The sequence below is a fragment of the Hyperoodon ampullatus genome (assembly GCF_949752795.1).
Source record: "Hyperoodon ampullatus genome assembly, chromosome: 12".
Taxonomy (NCBI): Eukaryota; Metazoa; Chordata; class Mammalia; order Artiodactyla; family Ziphiidae; genus Hyperoodon; species Hyperoodon ampullatus.
In genome coordinates, this window is record NC_136925.1 from 41,834,280 (window position 1) to 41,855,521 (window position 21,242).

The following is a 21,242-nucleotide window of genomic DNA, read 5'->3' on the forward strand; positions in this document are numbered from 1 at the left end:
AAAGCCCACACGCAGCAACAAAGACCCAACACAGGCCAAAAAAAAAAAAAAAAAAACTTCTGGGAGAATAGCTGTAAGTATGAATGTCTTTGAGTATGAATGTGTGTATGTGTAAAATTAACAGAGTCTTATTAATATTTAAATGGTGTGGAAAGGCAGATGGGGATAACTGCAGATGGAAGCAAAGGTCAAAGAGGGTAGAACATGAGCTTTAGAGGTAAGGGGGTAAATCTCTTCCACTGTAATAGGCAGTGAGAAGGACAGAATGGCTGTAAACAGATTTTAAGAATCTTTGGTAGAAAATTAAGAGAGCTTTATTTTGATGGTTCTCAAACTTTTGGCCCCAGGACCCCTTTTCATTCTTAAAAATTACTGACAGCGTCAAAGAGCTTTTGTTTGTGTGGCTTATATCCACTGACACTTACCAAATCAGGTTAAAACAGAAAATTTTAACAAACTTATTTACTAATTTTAAAATAACAACAATAAACCCATTATATGTTAACATAAATAAGTGTTTTATATATTAAAAAATCCTGTATTTTCCAAAACAAAAACAATTTAGTGGGAAAAGAGGAATTGTTTTACATCTTTGCAAACCTCTGTTTTAATAGAAGACAGTTGGATTCTCACATCTGCTTCAGCTCAGTCTGTTCTGATATATTGTTTGGTTGAAGCATATAAAGAAAATCCAGACTTACACAGATAAATAATTGGAAAAAGGAAGAGTAACTGAATAGCCTTTTCAGGTAAACGTTGATCTTTGTTTCTACTACATGGAAATGCAATGGAGTGGTAGTTTCTTAAAGGTCAGCAATAATGTGGAATTTGAAACCATACCAATGAACTTTTTGCACTCTGTTATATTAAAATCTATTGGTCTACCTAACACTTGGAGTATTTTTACCCATGCATAATTTTCTAACATCATGCACTGGTCATTTGGAAAATATAGATCCACTAAGTTATATAAATCTTCTAAATGGTGATACATTTCATTAAACAATATGGAAAAAATGTTAATAACATCACCTATCTCATCAGAAAAATCTTTTAAGTACTGAAAAGTGGTTAAGTTCCCAGTAGAAAGCTCTCCCACTCTGGCCTCACTCTCACATATTTCTCCTTGCTTTGAAACTGAAGAACGAATTTCTCTTGGTATTGAACATTTGGTCTGGCTAGCAGGGCACTAGGATTATTATACAAGGCAGCCAATCATCTCTCTTTATATACTTCTACAAACTCTCTAAATCTAAGACAGAAAAGAAGCAGTTGGGTGTAAAACAAGGTCCCTTCCCCTTAAAATATCCTTCCTAGAGTCCAAGCTATGACTCTCTCTCTTTACACATATATGTACGTATTATGGTCTCTTTCTTTAATAATGCTACAAACTATACAGGCCTTTCTTCTAGATTTTTCTTTTTATTATTAAAATACTTAAGTGATAGTTATTCATTTTTTATTTCATTTAGCTTTGTACCTTTTCACCATTGCAGGGTTGTAAAGATAGATCTTCATAAAGTGTCTTTCCTTCTCATGATAACCATAAAAAGGCCTGAAATAAAAGAAAAAGACATTTCAATTTATTTTCATCAGAGATGAAATGCAACTTATTGCCCTAAATGGACTCAGCTGGCCTAATTCAGTCTTACTTACATTGAATATTACCAACTGCCCCCCACAAAACAAAAGAACCTCCACGACTTTTCAATTAAACCTACCACAAGGTTAACATATGACATTATAAAATCTTGTTACTTCTTTTAAAAAAGTTTAAAAATACCACTTAAAAAAAAAACTAGGGACAAAAAGGAGCAGCAAACTATTTATATCTTAATTTCAATCATCATGGCTCTATTAAAAAGTGGTTCTTTACTCAGACCATGTATGAGAAGAACAGAGACCTTTCTGATACCTTTTCCCATTTCCCATTTTTTCTGTCAAAAACTAAAGCTGTTCATCAACAAAGTCCTTTAATTGACAGAATTTGTATCACTTTCCTTACTTGTCTCTGTTATTAATTTTACAAGTTCACTAAGCAGAGACAATTTACCTGTTATACATATGTACATATGTGTATGTGTGTGTAAAACACACACTCAAATCAAAGGAAACCTGTGAAAACTGTGTAGACAGGAACTTAAGAGATTGAAAAGACGACGGCTTTACTAAGGACGCTATTTATGTTGAGGCTCGGTTCTTCTCAGGGTATCAGCTAGAGGGGGGAAAGGGAGAAGCAAAAATCTATGTAATAGGGAGAGAAACAAGTCCTCAATGCAAGAAGGAATAAGTTGGGCTATCATGTTATATCATTTCAGGAGGATCTGAAACTCTGATATACAGACTACCATTTTCAAAGATGATGTAATTAGAAACAATATATAAATAGGTCTGAATTTATAGACAAAATAAAAAGTATTTGCCTAGAGTTTGTCTGTAAATAGTGGTTGGTTGAATCTTTAGGTGGATAAACTCAATTTCTTTTCATTAAAAAAAATATTTTCCCCTTATGATGGGCACTAGATACAACTTACCCTCATTAGGACACCATTTCTCTCTATCATGTCTGACAGTGTAGTAGACCTCAAATACGGGAGTAAGTTGGCAACAGAGTCATTATTTGAGGTATATTTAAACAACTTTTTTTTATATAAGCTATTTCAAGCCTTTAGGTCAGAACCATCTGTATGATAGCTGTAAAGCAATTTCTATTTTTTTTTTTAAAAAAAGGTCTAAAATGTTCTTTGTCTCATCCTTATCACTCACTCCAATCTTATCTCACACCCACTCTTCCTTTTTCCTCCAGCCATTCTAAACATTTCAGCCCCTTCTAACTTGATCCACTCTCAAGTAATTTACCATTCCCTCTGCCTGGAAAGTTCTGCCCTGAACCTTTGTATGGCTTACTTTCAATCTTCATTCAGGTCTCTGCTTAAACTCACCTCCTCAGAAAGACCTACTCTGACATCACTCCCTATCCCCTACCCTTTACCTTTTTTTTTTTAAAATAACACTTACCCTTTCCTGTCTAGTTTGATGCTGCTCACCCCATTTTTGTTGCCATGAAGGAAGGGGTGAAACACACATTATATGAATGATCTCATTCTCTCTCACCAGCAAAATTCAATTCTTTATTCCTCCTGCTTTGGTATCTTTTTCATATACATAAATATAGCTCTCTGTCTAAAGATAGGAGTTATACCTTTAGCCAGATAAATGGGAAAAAAAGAGAATTAAATCTGCACTGGTGTGGTCCACATTATCTTTGCTTTGTTTTTGCTAAAAATCTTTAGGTTTTTACAATTAGAATCTTATAAATTTCAAAAACTGAATACAAGACTATCAAATCCCTACAATTCTTTGTAAATCTAGGATTCTGCTTTTGTATCTATTGCCCCAAAATATAGCCTGGAAGTTCTATAAATTCAGTTTTCTGCTTCTTCTGGCCAAGGAAGTCTCTGTATAATTTAACCTGCAATCCTTACTTTCTGCTGTTGACTTTAGTTGATTTTGCCAAAAGAATTTCTCCACAGGGAGACTCTCTGGGAGAAAGAAAGTAGAATGGAACAGAGTTCGAGAGTAGATATGTTTATATTTAAAAAATTATATCTGATAATTGGAGTTAGTTTTTTAATATAACAATGAGAAGAAAAATGAGCACAGATAGTGAAAAAAAACCCTCAGTTAATTAATTTAGATGGATTAAGAATCTTTTCATAGAATATTTTCTAGAATCATGATAGCTAAGTGACAAGGAACCCCTGAAATGAGCCTAAGATCATGGTCCTCTCTCTTAGCCCAGCTTCAGTATAGTACACAGTCTAGGAGGACTGGAATTAAATTTGTTCAAGTTTTAATTTGATAGCTAGATGCAACTTGCCTACTTAAAGAAGTAGGTAATACTGAAGGAGTAAAGGAATCATAGAAGCTACAATGCATGGTAAGGGAAAAGGGGACCTATATAAGAAAAAAAACAGAAAACATTAGAATGGGAGAAAAAAGAGAATGGCAGCCATAAATTAGACTGAACAGCTCATCTTTTGCTTCCAGGTCTCTAGATTTGTAACTCAACTAACTCTTAAAAATATGGCTATGCTTTTAACAAATGCCCACCAAACATATAGAAAGACTGGTGACTCATTATTCATTCCACTAGGCTGTTTGGAGATTCAACTTTGAAATGAGAATATGTATAGGAAAGTTCTGAGGAATCATTAAACATAAAAAAAATCAGAATATAAAGCTGATGATTATCTTTAACCTAACTGTTGCTATCATGGGATGGGTGTGAACTTTTACCTCATTCATTTATTCAAACAAATAGTTATTGAGCCTTGTCTACTAAGTGCCCAACACCATACAAGGTGCAAGGGATATAATGATGGACAGACAAACATGGTCCTTTTTCTCATGGAACTTACAGGCTGGTGGGAGAAACACATAAGAGCTAATAAACAAAAAATTAAAATAATTGCAAACTATAGTAAAGTACTAAAGGAAACAAAGAATGGGCTAAGAGACAGAGTAATCACAACCTATTTTAAGGAGGGAAGTCAGAGAAAACGTCTCTGGAGAGGTGAAGGACTTGAAGGACCGGAGAGCGGTGGAGCACTCAAGGGAAGGAAACTGCATGTACAAAGGTGGGAAAGAGCTCAGCACAGCCGAGGGACTGAAGGAAGACCAGTGTTTGTGGATGGAACACAGTGAGCAACGTTACAGAGGCAGGCAGGGGTCAGAAACTTAAAGTTTAATCTATAAACAACAGGAAGCCACTCAAGGATTTTAAATGATTTTAAAAGGATCCAATTTACAGTACAAGACAGGTACTTCTGCAGCTCTGGAGTGAGATAAGAACAGAAGAAGGAAATTCAATTAAAAGGATACTGTGGTGGTCCAGAAGAAAACCTGGATTAAGGTGGAAGAAGTAGACAGATTTAAGATGGATTTCATACAGATGTATTCAACTCATATGTTCCAGTACGAGCTCTAAATCTTTCCTGCCAGCCTGCTCTATCTGCACAGACTCAAAATTTTGTAGTCATCCCTGACTCCTCTCACAAACCTCATCCAATCAGACAGCAAATCTTGGGGACTCAACCCTCAGAATAGATCTAGAAGCTGACCACTTCTCACTACTCCCCTGCTACTACCCTAGTTCAAGCCACCATATTTTCTCACCCAGATTAATGAAACAAGAGTCCTAATGTTCTCCCTGTTTCAACTCTTATGCCTCTATGATCTGTTCTTCCCACAGTTGCTAAAGGAACCCTTTCAAGTTTAAGTTAGATCCTGGCTGCTCAAAATCATGCAATAGCTCGGAGTAAAAGCCAAAGTCCTTAGAATAGCCTACTGCGGTGGTTTCTCAAACTTCAGTATGCATCAGGATCAGCAGAAAGGCTCACAAATTTCTGGGTCCCACCACCACAGTATCTGATTCATTAGATGTGGGGTGAGACCAAAGAATGTATTTTGACTAAGTTCTCAAGTGTGTTAGTCTGAGTCCTCCAAGAAGTAGATGTCAAAATGTGCAAGAAATTTGTTAGTGGGAACACCTGTGAGAGAATATGAGGATGAACTCTGGAGAGGGTGGGACAGCCACAAGACTTAGATACAGGTCTGATCTAAGTGAAGGCGAGAGGGACAGAGGGAAGATGAGTGGAAGTGTCTTTTATTGCAGTGTGATTCTAGTGAAAGTTCAGAAAGGCTGTCCCAGAGTTCCCAAGTGTCTCCCAGAAACAGGCCTGCCTTAGTAGCCTTGCTCTGCTTAGCCACTGGCTGGGAGTAGCCTACGGAAAGCAGCTTCAGTTTACACAGAATGACAGATGGATTTTAGTGCAGTAGCTGGGACCACTGTTCAATTATGCTCTTTGTATTTGGAGATCTGAGAGGTGCATTCTCATGGCTGTCAAACCAGGTAAAAGTGAGTTTGGCGATCCGCTGGCCAACATGATCTCCTTCTCTCATATCTCTCTAACCTCATTTTGTCCACTCTCCTTTCCCTCCACTCCAGACACCTGGCCTCCATTTTGTTCCCACCCCCTCACCTTCAAGTCTTTGCTCAAATATCATTTACCGTGTCAATGACACCTTCCCTGATTACCCTATATAAAACTGCCACCAGTCTACTTCCCCACCCCATACTACTGATCCTTCTTACCTGTTCTATGTATTTTGTTCTATAGCATTAATTATCATGTAATAAATAAATAAGTTTATTTCATGTTCTATCTGTTGGTTATTTTCTGTTTTCCATTACTAGAATGTAACCTCCATGGGGGCAGGGACCTTTGTTTTGTTCACCAATATAAAAGGTGCTCAATAAATACTTGATGAATAAATTACATGAATTTCTACAGTTCTAGGAAGCAGAGAAATGGAAAAAGTTAAAACAAAAATTACTGTTAACCATCTATCTTTCATTGCAATAAAAATGGACTTAAAAAAGTTACAGTAAGAAATTCACCCTGGTTCCATTAGATTAGAAATAAAAGAAAAATGAATAGAGTATATTTGAATTGGATATGTTTTCTTTTAACTAGAACAGTAATATAAATACAGATAAATAGAAATTTAAAAAAATGTTATCATATACTTACATTCCTGATACTAATGACACTTTGAACACGTGCTGAGCAGTGGAAGATGGATTGCCTAAAGCCACATTAAGTGCTCTGTCGATACTGAATGCCATCTGAGAAAGATAGCTTTCTGGCTGCTGTCCATAACCATCATATGGCACATAGAGGTAAGGAAAGATGCCATGTAGATGAAGACATGTCTTCTGACCTAAAATGTAACACATTGTAAAGTTTAGACTTGAGATGCATTTTAAAACCTTAACATTACAAAGCTCAGAATACAAGTCATTTAAATGGTCTAATGACAACTCAGCTTATCTGAGGGAAGGGTTGAAGAAACTAACCCATAGTTAAAGCCACCTGTATTGACTACATTTTACAACAGAACATTTAGAAGCATTTTATAAATATAAGCATTATAGTTTGATTTAAATAGTAGTTTTGGTGAAAATACGTTTGAATATTTCACCCTCACAATCTAACTACTTTTATGTACTTCACTGAACTGCCCTATAACAGCGGTCCCCAATCTTTTTGGCACCAGGGACCGGTTTCATGGAAGACAACTTTTCCACGGAATTGGCGGGGGGTGGGGGGGAATGGTTCAGGCAGTAATTCGAGCGATGGGGAGCAGCAGATTAAGCTTTGCTTGCTCACCTGCCACTCACCTCCAGCTATGCAGCCCGGTTCCTAACAGGCCACTGATCGGTAACCGGCCCACAGTCCAGGGGTTGGGGACCCTTGCCCTATAATACCACTTAACTCAGTGTTATGAAGCTTACAAAAGTTCACTGAAAGTTTACTAAATAAATGAACGAATGTGTCTGTCTTGGCATCCAGTGTGTGGAGTTTTGCTATGGGGGGGCGGGGTGGGGGCGTGGGTTGGGAACGGTAAAAATGAAGTTTTGCTATTAGGGAAGAAAAATTGAAACAGACAAAAACAAATCAAAAGAAAACCCCTACAAATCAATTGTCTGTAATGGACTTCTGGATACTTAAATTGCACATTTGATGGAGTGGGATAGGGGAGACACAAAGAGGGAAAAAAACAGCATGCACACTTTCCAGGAAGCCATTACATCAGGCAAGGTGCAGAAGGGGTAAATGGTGCTGATTTGCCAACAGACAATCCCGTATAGCCATGATAGAGAAAGTAATATCAGTAAGACCCCACAAAATAAGTGCTACAGAAACAGTAATGTATCCATGACAAGGTTAAGTAACAGCAGCAACAAAAAGCAGATGCATCATTATTCTCATGAATCTGGCAGAGCTGTATAAAGTGGTTCCTTTCCTCTGAACATTGTCCCTCATTCCCCTTGGGCACATGTCATTTGTCTAATTCAAACAGAGAGGAGAACAGCAGTGATGGAAGAACACATGCATTTTTCTCATGCTGTCACTTACTACTGCCCTGCCAACACAATCCTAGGGCTTCTCTCCCACCTCTTATCCCACTCTGTTCCACTGGCTTTTTCTTTTGGTAGAAAAGTATTTGTTTGATCACTATCCTATTTATAATTTAGGGTGATTTATGTAAAATACATAGAAAATAGTTCTATGTTCTGTTGATACTTGTATTTACACTTTTTACAGTGAATAACATCAGCTTGTCTTATTTTTAAGGTACAGCTATAACAGAATTAACAAATAAATCTGGAATAGTTATTACATAAAGTACAGCAAAACTGGAAAGGTCACATAATGGAATAAGATCTATGCCCTCCCAAGTACAGTATTCTCATTTGAGCTACCAACTCTGACGTTTTTGAAGAATTACAAATTGTGTTGCTGTTAGACCAATTTTAGTTTCTAATTTTATGTTACTTAATTTCAAAGGAATGAAAAAAATATTTTCAGTTAAAAGCAAATTCTTTAACCATTCAGTTTTATTTCTAAATACGGCATGATACTACTTCCTGAATATTGCAGCTTTCAATTCTTCAAATAGAAAAAATTCAAATTGTAATGATGAGTGAGTCTTAAGAAAATATATTGCTATTTTATCAATTTACTGATGATCTATTTGAATGCTTTTTAAACATCTCATGAAAAAAGGTTATAACCATCACACTTCTGGATATAAACCACAATTTGGTTAAAAGTAACTGGCATGCTAAACTACAGGGTGAGGGAGGTGGGGAGACAGAAAAGTATCCCCTTTTTAAGTTGACAAATAAAATATAAGATCAGTGATTACAAAATTACTAGCATATTTCACAAGAAATATTGTAAGTTCTTAAGATATGAGTTTTACAGTCCATATCTTAAAAATGGAAATCTGGGTAAGCTTTATAAGAAATAATTATAAAGTTTGATTTCTAATAGTTTCTTTATAGGCAGGATGTTCACAAAGTTCATAAAAAATTTTACCCTATCCTCTTTTCACATCTCCTATGAAGTAGGGGCCAGAGAAATGATCTTTCTATTTATAGGCTTTGGAACAATAATTTGCGGTGTATGATTTAGAAAAAAAAAGCAGAAATTATTTATTCAGCAGGCACTGGACTAAGTGCTTTATATATATTTATTTCTAAAACTTAGAACAACTTTGCAAGTATCACAAAGGTTAACTTTCCCAAAGTCACATACCTATTAAGTAATTGAATCAGGATTTAAAAGCAGATCAACAAAATCTAAAACCAATGCTCTTTCCATTTAACCATTCTGGTTAAATGTTTTTAAGAAAGTAAATATTGGCTTCCTTTATCCTTAATTCCTCAGTTCTTATTTTGTACTATAAACCCTGTTTTCTTACCGGGCTCTCCCATTTGACTGCAAATTCTTGGGAGCTGGTGCTGTGTTTGAATGATAGTAATATCCCCAGGATCCAGCACAAAACACATTAATATGTGTTTAACAGATATTTATTGAACCACCAGCAAAACAGAATAGTTGCTTAAGGAGAAGGAATGGTGTGAAAGCCTAGAATATCTGAAAAAACAAATCTATGAAAACAGAGGGACTCTGATACAACTAAGGCACCACCATCAGGGTTACAGAAGGACATAAAGGATCTCCAGCTTATTGCACTTTCCTACCCTGAATGACCCGACATCCCATGCAAAGCTGTAGTCACTAAATCAAGACAGATGCACCTCCATCTAGTTCTCCAGCAGATGGGATAGCTCAGTGCTTTACTCACCACCCTCACTGAAGAACAATCTCCTGAAGAACAACCACAGCCTAAGGAATTCTTGGCAGAACCATAACAGCTCTAATACAGAATAAGTGTCACAGAAATTATGAGAAACAAGATAAAAAAAGGAAACTCAAAAGTTAAAGAAAGAGAAATGTGTAAAAATGAACGAGAGTCAATTTCTTGTCTTTTGTCATTATAAAATTTGTGGTTCTGTCAGAGCGTTGCTTTATCTTGACAAGATACAGACCACTTTTATTTTTTCCCCTCCAACAACTCTATCCCACACAAATATGTGGAGCCATATAGACGCAAAGTCCCTCAGAGATAAACTAGTCTACCCTGACACCCCTCACTCAGGATTATTTTCGGCTGTGAGAAAACACCCTAAAATCAGTGCTTGTAAGCATTAAATTAGTAGCTTCTCTCTCATAAAAGAAGTCCAGGTAGCTGGTTACGGATTCAGGTTTTTTCAACATCTATTTAGCGGCCTAGTGAAGAGGAACGCTTGACTTCAGCCTAGAGGCTTTTCTACTATACTCCAAAGAGTTCCACACACAGGATTCTTTTAAGAAACTTCTTATAAAATTAATAATAGCTATGCTGTTTCGAAACCTTACTAAATGATTTGGGATCCTGGATATTACCTATTTCCAGGTAACGTGGATCCAAAGAAAGAAAATATCCCTACTTTCTGAATGTCCCCTATTATTGCCATGTGAAACTGAATTAAGGTAACAAATCCAGTAGGGATAAAGACTGTCATTGGGGGAATAAGCCTATGTACACAGGTTTCAAAAAATTTTTAAGAGTGTGAATTTTCCAATTTGACTGATGTCCTCTCATTCAGAAACTGCAACAAGGTTGTTTCACGAAAAATGCCACAGAACTTGTCACAGTATAACTGCTCGCTTTTAAAGACACTATAGCAAAACTGTGGAATTGGCTATTTTCCAACTGTGTGTGAGAAGGGCTTTTGTAACTAAGGTAGGTGCCTCTGTAACAGCCAGTACTTGGGTGCTCTAAATCTAATCTTTCACATAACTTAGAATTACACTACATATTAAGTCCTCTGTATTCCAACATTTCTTATATTGTTTTCTCACGTGTTCTTCTACATTTTAAGTGCCCAGATTTGGGCTCTGAATTAATTGTGCTTCTAAAACCTTGTTAGTTTATCTGTAGCAAAATTACTTTTGCTTTTGTGGATCCATTTTCAATGAACAGACTAACATGTGCCATTCCTCTAATTCCGGGGTCTGCAAATTTTCTTCTGTAAAGTGGCAGATAATACTTTAGGCTTTCTGGACTATACTGTCTCTGACAACTACTTAACTCTGTTGTTGTAGTCTAAAAGCAGTCATAGACAGTACTTAAGTGAATAGGCATGGCTGTGTTCCAATAAAACTTCACTTTCAAAAACAGGCAACAGGAGGGATTTTGTCCATGGATAGTAATTTGCCAAACCCTGATCTAACTGATTAGACTTCCTTGTCAACCAGAACAGGAAAATTTAACGGCGTCTTCTTTTTTCTTTCTTTTTTTTAAAAAAACAAGCTGATTTGTAATCATAATCAAAATCATGCTGACCTAAGAGTATCTTAGGAGACTGAATAAGAAACGCTCATTTTGTAATTTGCAAACCCCATCTCCCAAATCTCAATCTACACAAGATTTTAAACAAAACTCTACAGAGCTATCAAACAAACAAACAAACAAACAAACAAAAAAACTTGGTTATGTGAACAGGAATATCTGTACTTATGAAATTTTTCATATTTTCTTCTTCATGGAACATCTTTTTAAGTTTTATATTACTATCGTTAACTCAATGTTTCCCTCCAGTTTTTCTTTTTCCATCCCCACAAAACCCACAAAATGAATCAAGCAAAACTCCTCATAGTCACAGTTTGAAAGCAAGTGTTATGTCACCTATTCTCGTTTAAAAAAGTCTTAAAGATGTACTCTTAGCCCTAGAAATTACATTTTTTCAGAATTTACGCTAAGGAAAAAATTAAGAATGTACATACAGGTTTAGATATTAAGATGCTAAGAGAGTATAACTAATAATAGTAAAAAATTAAAGATAATAAACTTCCCCAAGATTAAGTAATTATGGCATATCTGTATCTCAGAACAAATCTATGGCTCTCATACCAAATCCTGCTAGCCACTTGTTTTTGTAAGTCAAGTTTTATTGGAATACACCCATTTGGAATGGTCTATGGCTGCTTTTGCTACAGGAAGAGTTGAATAGCTGTGACAGAGACCTTCTAGCACCTCAAAGCTTCAAAAATGTACTATGTGGCCCTATAGAGAAAAAGTCTGCTAACCTCAGCAATAGGTGGTATTGACGTATATTTCCTAGCATAAGATGTTTATGACATATCTATTTCTGGTGATGTTCAGATTTAATTCAGTTATGAAACTATATATAATACATTAAATCAGATAATGGGTGATTTCATTTTGTTGTTGTTGCTTATATATATTTTCTAAATATTATACAATTTGTGTAAAAGAAAGGCAGGAGGGAAGAAGTCACCTACTTCTCAATGACCCAGAAATTAAAAACAAAATAAAACAAAAACTAAGTATAAACACTAACTTTATAAAGGGCACATGTATATAACTTCCTGTTGAATAGTTTCTCTTCATTTTCTCCTTTCATTCATAAATAATGTTTTGGGGTCTCACATACATTCATGCCATTTTATTTCTTCAACTAAGGTATACAGAACTTTATTTAGAATCATTGGCTTTAAGTTACTAATCCTACATTACTAACAGCTATATCCCTCAAACACCAGATGTTTCAAAGGCCTATTTTATTTATACGTCTGCCTAATATATCTTTGTATTCTCAGTGCTGAACATGGTTGGTTCTGTCGTTCATACACGTAGGCATAAATTCTCTATTCATCAAATAATTTGTGGAAGCCCAATGTTCGGTGCTAGGCCACAGGCTGCTCATAATCACAGCCCTGGATCTCATGGACTTGACATTCTACTTGGCGATAAAGATGAGTAAATAGGCCATTACGGTATGGTAATTCTATATCCAGAAGTATCTAACTCAGTTTGTGAGAATATAAGGCTTCCCTGAGGAAGCAATAAAAGAGCAAAGTGAGAAAGAATACTGCAGTATGTACAGATATCTGAAAGCAAACAAGAACATGACATGGTCTGGAAATAGGAAAAAGGCAATTAGGACAGAGCAAGGAATGCAATGGAGAGAAGGGCAAAGTGTGTGTGTGTGTGTCTGTGTGTCTGTGTGGACTCTGTGACCTATCTGGATTTGCATTTTATAAAGTTCCCTTTTGGACACATTGTGGAGAAGCTGGGGACAGAACTATAATGGGAAGATCTGTTTTGGAGGCTGTTGGAATAATTCAGGCAGGAGATGTCAGTAGAGATACAGAAAACCTAAACCGAAAGATTTAGGGCACAGAACTGAAAGGTAACTTACTGTAATTTGAAGATAGGGTAAAGGAGAAAAAATTAAAAATGACCCACATTTTTGGTTTAGGCAACTAGATAAATGGGAATGTCATTCAAAGAAAACTGAGAAAGAAGAATATGTTGATTTCTGTTTTGAACTTGAGGAATTTTACATGTCTGTAGAAATTCCAAATGAAGATTTATGTTAAGCAAAATTAGATACAGATGAGGAGCTTAAGACAGAGATCTGGACTACAGAAGAAGACAGATTTGAGAGTATGAGCAACAACTGGGTAAGAATGTTCAGGGAAAACAGACAAGAGAAGGAGTGTAAGCCAGAAACTTGAGGAATACTAATATTTAAGGGAGGAATAGAGGATTTTGATTTATGTGGGATGTGAGAGAATCAGCCCCTGAAAGGGCTGCCTGGCAAAAAAGGGAGGTAATAGTCAGTGAATAGTTGAGAATGTAACTATGTTAGCCGTGGAACCAGAGTTCCAAAGGTCCAGTACAAATGTATAAGAGAAAGGCAAGCAATGAGAGGCTGGGTCAGAGACTGGAAGCAGAATGCTGATAAAAATATACAAGAATGGGAAGAGGCACTTCCAGAATGGCAGAGGAAGGACCTTGGAAAACCAGCTCGTCCATAAAAGCAACAAGAATACTGGCAAATACTGTCAAAGGAAAAGACAACCTACTCAATGGGAGAAAATATTTGCAAATGATATGACAGATAAGGGGTTAATGTCCAAAATATATAAATAGCTCATACAACTCAACATCAAAAACACAAACAACCCAATTTAAAAATGGGCAGAAGACCTGAACAGACATTTTTCCAAAGAGGAAGTGCAGATGGCCAACAGGAACATGAAAAGATGCTCAACACTGCATCTTTTAGCTCAACACTGCTAATCATTCACACCTGTCAGAATGGCTATCATAAAAAGAACACAAATAACAAATGTTGGTGAGGATGTGGAGAAAAGGAAACCCTCATACACTGTTGGTGGAAATGTAAATTGGTACAGCCACTGAGGAAAACAGTATGGAAGTTTCTCAAAAAAACTGAAAACAGAACTACCATATGACCCAGCAATTCCACTCCTGGGTATATATCCAAAGAAAATGAAAACACTGATTCAAAAAGATATATGCACCCCAATGTTCAGAGCAGCATTATTTATAACTGCCAAAATACAGAAGCATCCTAAGTGTTCATCAACAGATGAATGGATAAAGAAGCTGTGCAATATGCATACACACACACACAGAATACTACTCAGCCATAAAAAAGAATGAAATTTTGCCATTTGCAACAACAGGGATGGACTTGGAGGGTATTATGCTAAGTGAAATAAGTCAGACAGAGAAAGACAAATATTTTATGATGATCACTTATATGTGGAATCTAAAAAAATTCAACAAACTAGTGAATACAACAAAAAAGAAAGACTCACAGATATAGAGAACAAACTAGTAGTTACCAGTAGGGAGAGGGAAGGGAGGAGGGGCAATATAGGGGTAGAGGATTAAGAGATACAAACTATTATGTATAAAAGAAGCTACAAGGATATATTTTACAACACAGGGAATATAGCCAATATTTTATTTTTTTTATTTTTTTTTTATTTTTTTTTTGTGGTATGCGGGCCTCTCACTGTTGTGGCCTCTCCCGTTGCGGAGCACAGGCTCCGGATGCGCAGGCTCAGCAGCCATGGCTCACGGGCCCAGCCGCTCCGCGGCATATGGGATCCTCCCAGACCGGGGCACGAACCCGTATCCCCTGCATCGGCAGGCGGACTCTCAACCACTGCGCCACCAGGGAGGCCCAGCCAATATTTTATAATAACTATAAATGGAGTACAACATTTAAAAATTATAAACCACTATATTGTACACCTGTAACATATAATATTGTACATCAACTGTACTTCAAGAAAAAAATTTTTTTACAGAATACTGCAGGGCTTCCCTGGTGGCGCAGTGGTTGAGAGTCCGCCTGCCGATGCAGGGGACACGGGTTCGTGCCCCGGTCCGGGAAGATCCCACATGCCGCAGAGCGGCTGGGCCCGTGAGCCATGGCCACTGAGCCTGCGCGTCCAGAGCCTGTGCTCTGCGACGGAAGAGGCCACAACAGTGAGAGGCCCGTGTACCGCAAAAAAAAATTGAGTCTACTAGAAAATTTGCCTGCTTTTATTTTTTCTCCCTATAAATATTGCTTTTCAAATGCTAATGAAGATTCATAATGTCCTCCTATCTCCTCCTATTTGCAAGGGGCTAGAAGGGACTGAATTAAGGACCACCTTTCCATATTAAACAGCAGTAAAATAACCAACAGCAAAATATAACATATAAATACTTTTATGATTAACATGTCAAAAAACTGATGAAATGACGTGCCCAAAGTTCATATGTAATTTAGTTTGCAATTGTTATTATAGAAAGGAAATGAGTAATTACCTTTACTTTCACTGCGATTGTGAGCCTCAGTTTGGATACTATTTCACACACCATGGTATACCATCAAACTTTTAGCCTTAAAAAATTAAACTGTTAACAGTGGTTTCAAGCTAGAATCTCCAAGAAAATGTGTACCTTGCAGACTAAATTTCATTTAAAAAACTAGTGCTTATTAACCTTTGCTAAAAATAAAATTCTGACTTGTAAAACAAACGTTGTTTTAGTTTCGGACGTTTTAGCCACAATGGTCACACATATTAATCTTTGTGGTATTTTGACTAAAAGTTTAAGTAATCCAAGGTCTTGCAGTAAAATTAATAATCTGATTACAATTTGAAAATTCAACTCAGATGATTTAAAGCAATATTAATAGCTAATCAAAATAAACTTAAACCGTCCAGTCAAATTTGTATATAAATGCCTGAATTTTGTTTCAAAGGCACATAAATAAAATGTTACAAATAATTAAATTATGCAAATCTAGTAAGTTGCTCAACCATACTTTATGGTAGCTAAACAATCAAGGACCTTAAAAGTTTACCTATCTAAAAGAAAGTAAAAAGACAACTTAAGAAATAAAAGAAAGTATTTAGAAATCATATTTTATAAGGGACTTGTAACTAGAATAAACACTCTTACAATGAGAAAAAAGACAAATAACACAGTTTTTAAATGGGCGAAGGATCTGAATAGACATTTCTACAAGAAAACATAAAAATGGCCAATAAGTACATATAAGATGCTCAACATCAGTAGCCATCAGTGAAATGCAAATCAAAACCACAATTAAATATGACTTTACACCCACTAGGATGGCTACAATCAAAAAGTCAGACAATAACAAGTGTTATGGAGAAACTGGAAACCTCATACACTGTTGGTGGAAATGTTAAATGCTGTGGTTGGTTTGGAAAGTAGACTGGCGTTCTTCAAAAGTTTAAACACAGAGTTACCATATGACCAGCAATTCCACTCCTATACACATGCCCAAGATAAATGAAAATACACATCCACACAAAAATCTGCACATAAATGCTCATAGCAGCATTATTCGTAACAGCCAGAAGGTAGTAATAACCCAAATGTTCATCAACTGATGAATGAATAAATATAGTGTGGCATCTATACAATGGAATATTTATTCAGCCATAAAAACGAATGAACTGATAAATGCTACAACATGGATGAAACTTAAAAACCTTATACTAAGTTAAAGAAGCCAAACACACAAAAAATCAAATATTGTATGATTCCGTTTACATGAAATGTCTAAAATACATAAACTTACAGGAACAGAAAGGTTACTAGAGGTTTTAAGGACTGATGGTGCTGGGTGGAGTAATGACTGCTACTGGATATGGTGTCTCTTTTTAGAGTGACAGAAATGTTCTAAAACGGATTGTGGTGATGGTTACAGTTACACAACTCTGTGAATATACTCAAAAACACTGAATTGTACACTTTAAATAGGTAAACTGTATGGTATGTGAACATCTGAATAAAGCTATTATATATAATTATATATATAATTGAAGTACAGTTGATTTACAAAATTGTGTTATTATATATATTTTTAAACCTATCCATACTCATTGTTTTCTTTAGAGGTCTCTAATGAGAAGACTTAATTTTTAATATACCATTAGAGTCAATGCATTCATTAAAATGAATTAGTGGATTTGTATCACAGAAATAAATTATGAATAAAATGAGAAATACAAACATTAGCCACTAAAACCACTTATACATCTTTATCTCCATATAATGATGCACTAAGTATAGTATTGAATCCAGAATCACATTAAGATATTTTGTCAAATTATAGAGAGATGTTCCACTTAAAGTGATCATTACCCAAACAGATAAAGAAATTAAGGTTCCACTTAAACTGATCATTACCCAAACAGATAAAGAAATTAAGGATCAAGAAAGAGCTGTCAATGTAAGAAAGTTTTTTATCAGACAACAAAAACTAAATGACAACAAAACTGAACTACTACACTGTATTTTTTTTTCTTTTTCATCTTTATTGGAGTATAATTGTTTTACAATGGTGTGTTGGTTTCTGCTTTATAACAAAGTGAATCAGCTATACATATACATATATCCCCATATCCCCTCCTTCTTGCGTCTCCCTCCCAGCCTCCCTATCCCAGCCCTCTAGGTGGTCACAAAGCACCGAGCTGAACTCCTGGTGCTATGTGGCTGCTTCCCACTAGCTATCTATTTTACATTTGGTAGTATATATAAGTCCATGCCACTCTTTCACTTCATCCCAGCTTACCCCTCCCCCTCCCCGTGTCCTCTAGTCCATTCTCTACATCTGCATCTTTATTCCTGTCCTGACCCTAGGTTCTTCAGAACCATTTTTTTTTTTTAGATTCCATATATATGTGTTAGCATACAGTATTTGTTTTTCTCTTTCTGACTTACTTCACTCTGTATGACAGACTCTAGGTCCATCCACCTCACTACAAATAACTCAATTTTGTTTCATTTTATGGCTGAGTAATATTCCATTGTATATATGTGCCACATCTTCTTTATCCATTCATCTGTCAGTGGACACTTATGTTGCTTCCATGTCCTGGTTATCGTAAATAGAGCTGCAGTGAACACTGTGGTACATGACTCTATTTGAATTATGGTTTTCTCAGCGTATATGCCCAGTAGTGGGATTGCTGGGTCATAGAGTAGTTCTATTTTAAGTTTTTTAAGGAACCTCCATACTGTTCTCCATAGTGGCTGTATCAATTTACATTCCCACCAACACTGCAAGAGGGTTCCCTTTTCTCCACACCCTCTCCAGCATTTATTGTTTCTAGATTTTTTGATGGTGGCCATTCTGACTGGTGTGAGGTGATACCTCATTGTAGTTTTGACTTGCATTTCTCTAATGATTAATGATGTTGAGCACTCTTTCATGTGTTTGTTGGCAATCTGTATATCTTCTTTGGAGAAATGTCTATTTAGGTCTTCTGCCCATTTTTGGATTGGGTTGTTTGTTTTTTTGATATTGAGCTGCATGAGCTGCCTGTAAATTTTGCAGATTAATCCTTTGCCAGTTGCTTCATTTGAAAATATTTTCTCCCATTCTGAGAGCTGTCTTTTCGTCTTATTTATGGTTTCCTTTGCTGTGCAAAAGCTTTTAAGTTTCATTAGGTCCCATTGGTTTGTTTTTATTTCCATTACTCTAGGATGTGGGTCAAAAAGGATCTTGCTGTGAGGTATGTCATAGAGTGTTCTGCCTATATTTTCCTCTAAGAGTTTGATAGTGTCTGGCCTTACATTTAGGTCTTTAATCCATTTTGAGTTTCTGTATGGTGTTAGGGAGTGTCCTAATTTCATTCTTTTACATGTAGCTGTCCAGTTTTCCCAGCACCACTATTGAAGAGGCTGTCTTTTCTCCACTGTATATTCTTGACTCCTTTATCAAAAATAAGGTGACCATATGTGCGTGGGTTTATCTCTGGGCTTTCTATCTTGTTCCATTGATCTATATTTCTGCTTTTGTACCAGTACCATACTGTCTTGATGACTGTAGCTTTGTAGTATAGTCTGAAGTCAGGGAGCTTGATTCCTCCAGCTCCATTTTTCTTTCTCAAGATTGCTTTGGCTACTCAGAGTCTTTCGTGTTTCCATACAAATTGTGAAATTTTTTGTCCAGTTCTGTGAAAAATGCCATTGGTAGTTTGATAGGAATTGCACTGAACCTGTAGATTGCTTTGGGTAGTATAGTCATTTTCACAATGTTGATTCTTCCAATCCAAGAACATGGTATATCTCTCCATCTGTTTGTATCGTCTTTAATTTCTTTCATTAGTGTCTTATAGTTTTCTGCATACAGGTCTTTTGTCTCCTTAGGTAGGCTTATTCCTGGGTATTTTATTCTTTTTGTTGCAATGGTAAATGGGAGTGTTTCCTTAATTTCTCTTTCAGATTTTTCATCTTTAGTGTACAGGAATGCAAGAGATTTCTGTGCATTAATTTTGTACCCTGCTACTTTACCAAATTCATTGATTAGCTCTAGTAGTTTTCTGGTACTACACTGTATTTAATATTTGCTCTCTCAAAAGGCAGAAGCAGCATAGCCTTCTCCCACTCCTCAACCCCTGCTCCCCCAAATACCCTACAACTTTTGTATATGAATTAAAAGGAAGTTTTCTTAGGACTATGTTTAGTTATTTAAGAGTACCGAACTGATATGGCCAGTTAGTTCTACTAAGCATACAGTTGGTCACACGGGGGCCCGAATTAAGCAGAGTTATAAATCATGAAAATTGGGAGTCCAAAATTTTGGGCAGAAACATATTGCCAAACCTATCAAAAACAATGCAAACCAGAGTCAGTGGAGTGACATCTTCAAAGTATTAAAAGGAAAAACTGAATTTGTGGTTGCTTTAGAGTTTGCAGCATACATTTAAATCTAATCTACATCCACTGTCAAATAACACTATACGGACTGCACTTCACAGGTAGTACAAGTACTTTATAACGGTATTCCAAGTTTTTAATAATAGTATTCCAGATTCTTCCCTTTTCCCTTATAACATTGCTATCATTCATTTCACTTCTCCAAAACCTGTAATTACTCAATACATTGCTTCTATTATTATTTTGAACAGATCTATTATGTCAATTAAGAATAAGAAAAAAAAATAAGAAAACAAAAGTTTAATTTTACTTTCACTTGGTCTTCTCTGATGCTCTTCCTTTCTAAACATTTCACTCTACTCTCTTCTTGCTTGCATGGTTTGTGAAGAAGTCCAATGTAATTCTTCACAATTTGAAAATGTTATGCCTAAGACTAGATTTGGCATTTATCATATTTGGTGTCTTCTGAGCTTCCTGGACTGGTGGTTTGGTCTCTGTCATTAATTTTGGAAAATTCTCAGCCCATTACTTCAAATATTTCTTTTGTTCCTTCCTCTATTTTCCTTCTGATGAGTCCATCAAAGGCATTCTTCATTTCCATTACAGTGCTTTTGATTTCTAGTATTTCCCTTTGATGCTTTCTTAGAGTTTCCATCTCTCTGCTTGCATTATGAATCTGTTTTTACGTGTTATCCACTTTTCCAATTAGAGCCCCTAGTATATTAATCAGTTTAATTTTAAATTCCCAGTCTGACAATTCTAAAATCCCTGCCAAATTTGACTAGGAGTTAGCCTATATTTACTGTAGCTACAGGTATCAGAGGCTAAAATTTCCTCTAATGTCCTTATATTTGTCTCTCCTGTTGTCTTGAGTTTCCCAAGAAACTCCTTACATAAAGTGCAAGCCTTGTAGTTTTTCCATCTGTAATCCTCTGTTACTATACAGGAACCCCGTTAACGTGGTGGTAAGATATAAGGGGAAGGAAAAATGTTCTGTAACCTTATGGTTAGGTCTGAGTCTTTTAGTGGCCCTGTGTTCCTCGCTGTGGCCTTCGCAAGTGTCTCTCGGCCTTTTCTCCCCTCTTAGATGAGGCAACAAGGCTAGAGGGAGCTGAAGCTGGGTATTTCCCTTTCCCCAAGTTGATTAGGCTCTGCTAGTTTCCCCCTTTGAGCAGGGGGAGAACAGAATGCTCTGAGCATATTTCAAAATGGTTACTATTCCACTCCCTCTGCCAGAAGCATAAAGG

At 36.2% G+C, this 21,242-nt stretch overlaps 1 protein-coding gene across 1 annotated transcript in view; it reads right to left on the bottom strand.

Annotated features, from left to right (window-relative positions):
- REV3L (REV3 like, DNA directed polymerase zeta catalytic subunit) overlaps positions 1-21,242 on the bottom strand; it is a gene marked incomplete at its 5' end in the record, with an annotated part of 186,822 nt that overhangs the window by 119,830 nt on the left and 45,750 nt on the right. Inside the window, 2 exons of the mRNA XM_079716335.1 lie at positions 1,481-1,555; positions 6,597-6,786. Coding sequence (XP_079572461.1) covers positions 1,481-1,555; positions 6,597-6,786 — 265 coding nt within the window. The remainder of the gene's footprint in view (positions 1-1,480; positions 1,556-6,596; positions 6,787-21,242) is intronic.